The 9221-nt window shown below is 45.0% G+C and overlaps 1 protein-coding gene across 1 annotated transcript; it reads left to right on the top strand.

Annotated features, from left to right (window-relative positions):
- Positions 1 to 205: 205 nt before the first annotated feature.
- dnajc21 (DnaJ heat shock protein family (Hsp40) member C21) lies at positions 206 to 9214 on the top strand. The gene is made up of 12 exons (XM_038989588.1): positions 206 to 579; positions 878 to 971; positions 1365 to 1488; positions 3218 to 3346; positions 4068 to 4196; positions 4588 to 4760; positions 5057 to 5193; positions 5493 to 5586; positions 5799 to 5945; positions 7172 to 7441; positions 7675 to 7765; positions 8018 to 9214. The coding sequence occupies exons 1-12, from the start codon at positions 483 to 485 to the stop codon at positions 8174 to 8176; spliced, it is 1644 nt and encodes a 547-aa protein (XP_038845516.1). The 5' UTR covers positions 206 to 482; the 3' UTR covers positions 8177 to 9214.
- The last annotated feature ends 7 nt before the right edge of the window (positions 9215 to 9221 follow it).

The following is a 9221-nucleotide window of genomic DNA, read 5'->3' as shown; positions in this document are numbered from 1 at the left end:
TTGTCATGTTTTTTGTGGACCCCGGGAAGAAAAGCTGCTGCCTCTGCAAAAGCACACCAAGGTGGATTTAAAATGTTAGGAATTGTTGCTGTCAGTTTCACACCTATTTTTTTGTCATATTCACAATCAACAGAAATCAAGCTTACAACAATTTTCTTTCGGACCTTTTTCTTTTTCTTTACGAAAAGACTGTCCATTACGTCATATTTAAGCGCGTAGTCACCGTTAGTATTGACGCGAGTCCACGATGTGCGGTGTTTTTCAAGCTGAGATACAAGGACAAACTATGCATTTTTAAGTAGAATGAATATAACATTTATTTGTAGATCTGTCCACTGTTATTCATAACTTTCGGTTACTGTTGTACAGAGTTGTCCTGTTTTGAGGACAGGGAAGGCTGTTAGCTTAGCCTTTTAGCTAGCTAACATTAGCAACAGGCCAAATCGTGTGGATTTCAGCTAGCTGAACCAGCTCAACTCAAAATGAAGTGTCATTACGAGGTGTTGGGTGTCAAAAGGGACGCGACTGATGATGATATGAAGAAGGTATATCGGAAATTAGCCCTGAGATGGCATCCAGGTACAGTAAACCTTGTTGCCGTGTATTTAACTTGCTAGCTACATTAGCCAGCTAACGTTAGCTGTTAGCTCACTGATCAGAGAGGCCACGGCCAGTTTCCCCCATTGCTAGCTAAACTGTAATCGGTGTGGGAGACTGACAAGTAGAACAAGATAGCTATTAGTAACGTTAGTTAACTACCACCAGTTAGTTCGCACTGTTTTTGCAACTGGTGTCTTTGACGTTCTCTCTTCACCAAAAAATATTATGTTTATCTTCTAAAGGTATTATTTGTTGAACATCTTAATTCCATTTCCAGATAAGAACTTGGACAGTGCAGATGAGGCAGCGGAGCAGTTCAAACTGATCCAGGCAGCCTATGAAGTCCTGAGCGACCCACAGGAGAGAGCCTGGTGAGAAACAACTACATCCTCATTATCCAAAGTAGTAAACATCTTTTGACTGAGATCTTGGTGTGAGATCCATTCAATTGTTTGGCGTATCCAAGATGACCAGTGTGCTGGAATTTCTTCTTTTATGAGATCTAACTTTTTAAGGCCAGGACTTTGTATGGAAATAAGTTAATATTAGTGACCAGCACAGATCTTTGTCTTAACCTTGATTCCTTGCATTGTCCCTCGTCTCCTTGACAAAGATGGTCCAAGGTTCTAGCCCTTGGACCTTCTCCTCAAATGCATTTTAAGGAGGAGAGAATGCAAGGAATTGGGGAAATGCTCATTTAGGAAGAGTGAAGAGCTATAGTAATGCTAATACTGTGCTTCCCGCCTCTCGACTCCTGTCTCCAGGTATGATAACCACAGAGAGGCTCTCCTTAAAGGTGGGGTCAGCGGGGAGTATGCTGATGAAAGTGTTGACCTTGTCCAGTTCTTCACTGTCACCTGTTACTCTGGTTACGGGGATGATGAGGAGGTGAGTGTGACAGTCAGGGAGGGAGCATCTCTGTCGGGTGGAGCAACTGCGTCCCCTAGTGAGTTCAGATTCTTTGTGGACCCCAACCCCATTAGTTACCCATCCCTGTTACTTTCTACCAGCAGAGGGCTGCGGAGTAGTGTTACTTTCTACCAGCAGAGGGCTGCGGAGTAGTGTTACTTTCTACCAGCAGAGGGCTGCGGAGTAGTGTTACTTTCTACCAGCAGAGGGCTGCGGAGTAGTGTTACTTTCTACCAGCAGAGGGCTGCGGAGTAGTGTTACTTTCTACCAGCAGAGGAGTAGTGTTACTTTCTACCAGCAGAGGAGTAGTGTTACTTTCTACCAGCAGAGGAGTAGTGTTACTTTCTACCAGCAGAGGAGTAGTGTTACTTTCTACCAGCAGAGGGGTAGTGTTACTTTCTACCAGCAGAGGGGTAGTGTTACTTTCTACCAGCAGAGGGGTAGTGTTACTTTCTACCAGCAGAGGGGCAGTGTTACTTTCTACCAGCAGAGGGGCAGTGTTACTTTCTACCAGCAGAGGGGCAGTGTTACTTTCTACCAGCAGAGGGGCAGTGTTACTTTCTACCAGCAGAGGGGCAGTGTTACTTTCTACCAGCAGAGGGGCAGTGTTACTTTCTACCAGCAGAGGGGCAGTGTTACTTTCTACCAGCAGAGGGGCAGTGTTACTTTCTACCAGCAGAGGGGCAGTGTTACTTTCTACCAGCAGAGGGGCAGTGTTACTTTCTACCAGCAGAGGGGCAGTGTTACTTTCTACCAGCAGAGGGGCAGTGTTACTTTCTACCAGCAGAGGGGCAGTGTTACTTTCTACCAGCAGAGGGGCAGTGTTACTTTCTACCAGCAGAGGGGCAGTGTTACTTTCTACCAGCAGAGGGGCAGTGTTACTTTCTACCAGCAGAGGGGCAGTGTTACTTTCTACCAGCAGAGGGGCAGTGTTACTTTCTACCAGCAGTGGGGCAGTGTTACTTTCTACCAGCAGTGGGGCAGTGTTACTTTCTACCAGCAGAGGGGCAGTGTTACTTTCTACCAGCAGAGGGGCAGTGTTACTTTCTACCAGCAGAGGGGCAGTGTTACTTTCTACCAGCAGAGGGGCAGTGTTACTTTCTACCAGCAGAGGGGCAGTGTTACTTTCTACCAGCAGAGGGGCAGTGTTACTTTCTACCAGCAGAGGGGCAGTGTTACTTTCTACCAGCAGAGGGGCAGTGTTACTTTCTACCAGCAGAGGGGCAGTGTTACTTTCTACCAGCAGAGGGGCAGTGTTACTTTCTACCAGCAGAGGGGCAGTGTTACTTTCTACCAGCAGAGGGGCAGTGTTACTTTCTACCAGCAGAGGGGCAGTGTTACTTTCTACCAGCAGAGGGGCAGTGTTACTTTCTACCAGCAGAGGGGCAGTGTTACTTTCTACCAGCAGAGGGGCAGTGTTACTTTCTACCAGCAGAGGGCTGCAGAGTAGTACTCTGACATAATAATCCACACGCCTCCCAGGTCACAGCGTGTACGAGTATGTCTCACTGTGTGGATGTAGAAATGTAACACACGTGTAGAACAGAAGGGGTTTCTCTACAGTCTAATAATTATCGTTACAGTGTAGTGTTTGCTGTGGAGAAAATGTGGATTTGTTTGCTGTATAGAGGATTCAATCCTTTTAGGTCTCCCTGTTTTTTCAATGGGACAACCAGGTAAAAAGTGGTTTCCCCTCTCCTTTTCTCAGGGTTTCTACACCGTGTACAGGAACCTGTTTGAGTCCATAACTACAGAAGAGATGGATCACAGTAAAGAGGAGGACGAGGAGGAAGATGAGTACCCTTCGTTTGGAGACTCTCAGAGTGACTATGACACGGTAACGTTTGCCCTTGTTAAACACACACACACAGACAGAGATATATATATATATATATATATATATATATATATATATATACACACACACAGAAAGGTGCACAAACTTCATCTACTTTTGTGTTCAACCTCTGACCAATGCTGATAGTGTTCTGGTGTGAATAGAGTCATGGGCAGTAATTTGCAGTAACAGTGTCTATCTGTGTAATGTCAGTTCGGGCTATGCTTCAGCATGATTACTGTATTACATTCTGTGCTCTCGCTTAATCTCAGAATGGTTCTCTGGGTACTATTAGACAGTTGATTTCTGTGAAATAACATTTGTCTGGTCAGTCTCTACCATTTGGACATTTTGCACATTGGGTTATATCACAACATTAAGTCATTGTGTCGTGTTGATGATAGATACGTTGATTAAATGGATACATCATATAATACCATATGGTTTAGCACAGGGGTGGACAAACTTTTTATTATAGACTCCAGTTCATAAAACACTGTCTGTGTCTATAGGCAAACTTTTTGGCTCGAGGTCCACATTGAGATATCGAAATTCAGCGGAGGGCTGCACAGATTAAATAGAAATCCTTCAAGGGCTGTAGTTTGCCCAATGGTTTAGCAGCTCCACACTAAAGCCTATAACCATCGCCTGTACTGTACCTACCGCTCTTCTCCCTAAGCTGTAGTCATTGTCTATAGCTCTCTGCTTCCTCCTCTCCCAGGTTCACCTCTTCTACGCCTACTGGCAGAGCTTCTGCACCCGGAAGAAGTTTGCTTGGAAGGAGGACTATGACACGAGGCAGGCCTCCAACCGCTGGGAGAAGAGGGCCATGGAGAAGGAGAACAAGAAGGTACTGTTGTGTTTTCTTCTTGGCCTTTAACCCCTTACAGTGAGGCAGTAGCCTTAGAGAGGTGGACCAGCAGCCAGAAGGTTGCTGGCTCAATCCCTGGGCCCGGAAGAAGCAAAAATGGGAATGGAACTGAACACTCAGCTCCTGCCGTTGTGCCCTTGAGCAAGGCTATTGTATTCTAAGTGCCTGTGTTCCTATTTAGCCAGTGCATATGTAGTTCATACGTGTGGTATGAGCCACTGAAGATTGGCAAAACTAACTGAATGTTTTGTTATGCTCACAAATGTTAGGAAGTGAGACTTCGATTAAATGTGAGCCGTTTGATATAGAACCAGCCCCGTTCCTTCAACACAACAGATCTGAATGGACCATAAAGTATTCTTCTTCTAAGGTCCGAGACAAGGCCAGGAAGGAGCGCAGCGAGCTAGTGCGCCAACTGGTGGCGTTTGTGCGTAAGCGTGACAAGAGGGTGCAGGTCCACAAGAAGCTGGTGGAGGAGCAGAACGCTGAGAAGGCCAAGAAAGTGGAGGAGCTACGACGCAAGCAAAAGCTGTCCCAGGCCAAGTGAGTTCACATAGAAATATGATATGTAGAACATATGCCTCTCCAACAAACAGAAGCTTTCACAGGCCAAGCGAGTGTTGCTTACTACATTGCAGTTGGACTGCACAGAATCACTGATCTATATACTTGTGTTAAAATAACCTCGCCTTAAACTGATCCACTCAGACATGCTAGATGTCAGACCTCTGTCTAGATGTCAGACCTCTGTCTAGATGTCAGACCTCTGTCTAGATGTCAGACCTCTGTCTAGATGTCAGACCTCTGTCTAGATGTCAGACCTCTGTCTCCTCTCCTAGACTGGCGGAGGATTACAAGGAGCAGAGCTGGGTAGCCATGTCTGAGATGGAGAAGGAGCTGCAGCAGATGGAGGCTCAGTACGGAAAGGAGTTTGGAGACGCGTCAGAGAGCGAGGAGGAGGACCAGGGAAGAGGGGGTCAGTACAGAGCAGACCTCTCGCATAGTAACTCTGGTCTCAGACTGTGAAAACACCAACTCACTCTGAGAAGGGCTAGATATTTCTTCATACAGTAGCAGGCATATCTTAATCTACTGTAGCTTCTGCCTGTGTAGTAATGACAAGGGACTGCATTTCTAGCAGTTTGCCATGTCACATTTAACTGTGGGGTGCGTTCTTTTACCACCAGATCTCAAAGAGTTTTACATTGGTTTATGTGGTGGTTGTTCTTCTCATACACGACAACAGTCTCCATGTAACACATCTGTTCTCCACAGATGAACAGAAAGATGAGACCGAGGAACTCCTGGATGACTATTATGATGACCTGTACTGCCCTGCATGTGACAAATCCTTCAAATCAGACAAAGCGTAAGTAGTGAGGTCGTGTTCATTAGGGCACACAATGGAAAACGTTGCAAAGCAGTCTGCATTGCAAAAACAAAATGAACATTTCTTACTGGTCAAATCCAGGTAGTCCCAGTCAGTTTTCTTCCTTTTGGTGCCGAATGAACACAACCCGGTTTACCTGAGGGAAGACTGAGTTCAGTTCATCACTAAAACATGTTCTTTTTTTTGCACAGAATGAAGAATCATGAGAAATCAAAGAAACATAGAGAGATGGTGGTATTACTACGGCAACAACTGGAAGAAGAGGATGAGACCCTCGGTCTGAAGGATGAGGATGGGGAAGAGGAGGATGAAGAACTAGAAGAAGCACCAAGACAAAAGTAAGTTCAAAGATATATTTTCTCCATCCAAAATATGAGAAACTACCTGGATGTTACTGTTGTCATTGGACAATTTGCCATTATAAAATAGTGTACAAAACATTAGGAACATGAGTCAATCTAAATAACAGTCAAACACTGACACGCATTGATGGGGATTTTTAAGATGGATATTTGGGCTGCGTCTCAAATGCCGATGTTGCCCTTCGGCATCTAGGGTGAAGCAGTGTTTGTCAGACCATGAGACCCCCACCCCCGAAAATCTGTCTTCTCAAGAAAACGTCTGTAGTGTCCGAACGATTTGTCGTACAAACTATGGAAAGATGACTCTCACGAACATGGTGTTCTCAGTTTTGCTCTACGACCTCCACAAGCCGTCACAGGCCTCGTCTGAAGTCGGTACAGCCGATCTGCCAACTTCTGTCTGTATCGCCCCAATAGTTTGGCCTATATTCTAATATGACCCCTCTATGGAAAGGGGAGTGTCTCACAAACACGTTCATGTGGGTGTCCTAGAGCAAAATGCACATGTTGAGCTCTAGGATCCTCACAAGCCTCTCGAGATTAGTCTGAAACTAGCCGGGCAGCAGTTAAAAATGAATGGCAGTATATATGGAGATAGTTTAGTGTCTAATATAAGTTTCCTGATCTTTTTTTATCTCTCGGATATAAAACGGATACTTCAGAACATCCTTCCTTTTTAGATTCTTTTGGGAACCATCTGTTTATCCATGTATGAAGCTCTAATTCAATGAGTTTCTATGAGCTAATGTCAGTAAGGCCAAATTCAATGTTTCCGGCAGTAACACGGTCCCGTGTGGCTCAGTTGGTAGAGCATGGCACTTGCAACGCCAGGGTTGTGGGTTCATTCCCCACGGGGGGACCAGGATGAATATGTATGAACTTTCCAATTTGTAAGTCGCTCTGGATAAGAGCGTCTGCTAAATGACTTAAATGTAAATGTAATTTTTTTAATACTTTTTTTTTAAGGGTCCTAAAATGGCTAAAGGATCCTTGGGTATGACCATCTTAAAACAATTCCATATGTTAGCTTAACCTGTCTCCTCCCCTTCATAGACACAGATTTTGAAGTGGGTTAAACAAGTGACATCAATAAGGGATCATAGCTTTCACCTGGGCTGTCTGTCATGGAAAGAGCAGATGTTCTTAATGTTTTGTACACTGTGTAAACAGTGGTAGATTAATAACGTCATTTTAACGTCCAGGCTGTCTAAAAAGCAGAAGAAGAAAAAGAGACAACAGCAAAATGGGCGGAGCCCCACCGAGGAGGTAGTAGAGAAGGACGCGGCCCCAGAGCCCACCTCCACCCCCACAGACAATAGCCCAGAGAGCCCTCTATCAACACAGACCAGCGGTGAGGCAGAGGACCCCCAGCCTGCCTCAGAGCCCCAGCAGGCAGCTGTGGACAAACCCTGTGAGGACCCAACAGAAGACGGACAGCAGGAGGAAGACCTCACAGCCACAGAACCAAAGAGGTGAACTGACCTGCCCCCATCTTCTATCAAAACTAGTGACAGGATGGAATTGACAGTATTTAGGATAAAGCAATGCATCACTAGCCTGGTCCTAGATCAGTTTGTGCAGTCCTGAGTTGGCAAGACGGCAAACCGACTTGGGACCATGCTAGAGCAGTGCTGATATAATCATTAGCCACTACACAGGTATATTCATGCATTCTGACTTGTAACTTAAAACACATCTTTATCAGCTCTGGAAAGACTAAGGGGAAGAAGAATGGAGGGAAGGAGAGCAGAAAGAATGTCCAACCACAGGAAGGTGTGGAGAAAGGAGGAGCAGAGGTTTGTACCAGCCACAGCTACCGGTCCTTAATTGATTAATCAATCCAGGAGGGGTTTGTATTAACCAGAACTTAGTGCCCTTAATTGAAATGTAATACAATGATTTCATTACCTTGTTTGAGGCTGCTTAAATGCATTTCTCATCGACTTGAGTCAAAATGGCCTGTTTCTAAAAGTATCCACAGGTGTTTTGTTGTTACACGATTATGAGTTCATTAATGAACCATTCCACTGTCTTTTAACTCCCCGAAGGAGCTGAACCTGCGCTGTGTGACCTGTCACTATGAGTTCTCTACCAGGAACAAACTGTTTGACCACCTGAAGACAACAGGACACGCTACAGCCGTGTCACACGGTGACAGTGCACCCGCCACGGGCAAGAGCAAGAAGGAGAAGAGGAAGAATAGATGATGGGGGATACAGGAGGGGCCAAAGACTAACACCAGCCACTGGGCTGTAGAGATGGACGACTGTCTACTGTCTTACTAGATATTATAGGAGGCCACTCATGGTATTGAAGGCCTGGAAATTTTTAAAAAACGTTAAAGATTGTCTGAAAAGGAGTTGAAGACTGTCTGGTTGCTGTTTTTAGGTTTTTGCATGTTAGAAAACAATCAATACGTCCAGTCATGGAGGACTGGACATCCTGCGTAGCCAACTCTTATGGTCGTTGTCATGCCAAATGACCATAGCAGTTGGCTTTGCAGCACAAACAGACCTGAGACCTCCGGGCTAGACTGGATAAAGGAGTTGTAGAGGATGTTTCTGTCTGGCCAGCCTCCACACCCTCTGTGTCTGGAGGTCTGTCTCAGGGTTGCCCCCTACAGATAATGTCAGGAAGTGAGCCAAGTCCAACTGATATCTATTCCACCCTTCCAATATGACCATGTTAGAGGTGCTGCCACTGTACCTGCTCAGAAGTACATGCTGCAGAATTCAGCGTTGTCAACAACGTCCATTTTGTTTCGACTGATCCTTGGAAGTTTTGCAGCCGTTCTGGTCAGGGACATTAAGAAACTGGACGTTAATTCCTGTTTTGAACGGGTATTGTGATGCTGCTGCTCACTCAACGCTATATTTATTCAAATAACAATCTGACCCCGTGTTAAAGCTTCCACTTTCTTATAAAAAAAAGATTCTGCATAAACACTGACACGTTTCATTGAATTTGCCTGTAAAGAACAAGGCCCTCGCTGTTAAAGCTCCCAATTCACAGCTTTATTGACAACGTTTCCATCCCAAACAGATCTTTGTCAGGTTTTAATTTTTATTTGACGGAGATCTGTTTTGGATAGAAACATAGTCAAAGCAGTGAATTGGGAGGTTTAACTGTGCGAGGGCCTTGTTCTTAATTAGCCCAGAGCCTAAGTTTAAGGCTGTGCATATAACTAACTTTTCATTGAATTTGCCGCCATGTCTGATGAATAAATGTTTCGTGTTTATGGCTCACTTCAAA

Source organism: Salvelinus namaycush, chromosome 3 (assembly GCF_016432855.1).
Source record: "Salvelinus namaycush isolate Seneca chromosome 3, SaNama_1.0, whole genome shotgun sequence".
In the NCBI taxonomy this organism is placed as follows: domain Eukaryota; kingdom Metazoa; phylum Chordata; class Actinopteri; order Salmoniformes; family Salmonidae; genus Salvelinus; species Salvelinus namaycush.
This window is presented reverse-complemented; position numbering and strand designations above follow the sequence as displayed.

What these genes read in the sequence shown, in the direction of transcription:
- dnajc21 (XM_038989588.1), top strand. Translation starts at nt 483, where the DNA reads ATGAAGTGTCATTACGAGGTGTTGGGTGTCAAAAGGGACGCGACTGAT. An exon ending in TGGAGAAGGAGAACAAGAAG is followed by an intron (nt 4,197 to 4,587) that starts GTACTGTTGTGT and finishes TCTTCTTCTAAG; the next exon opens with GTCCGAGACAAGGCCAGGAA. An exon ending in CAAAAGCTGTCCCAGGCCAA is followed by an intron (nt 4,761 to 5,056) that starts GTGAGTTCACAT and finishes CTCCTCTCCTAG; the next exon opens with ACTGGCGGAGGATTACAAGG.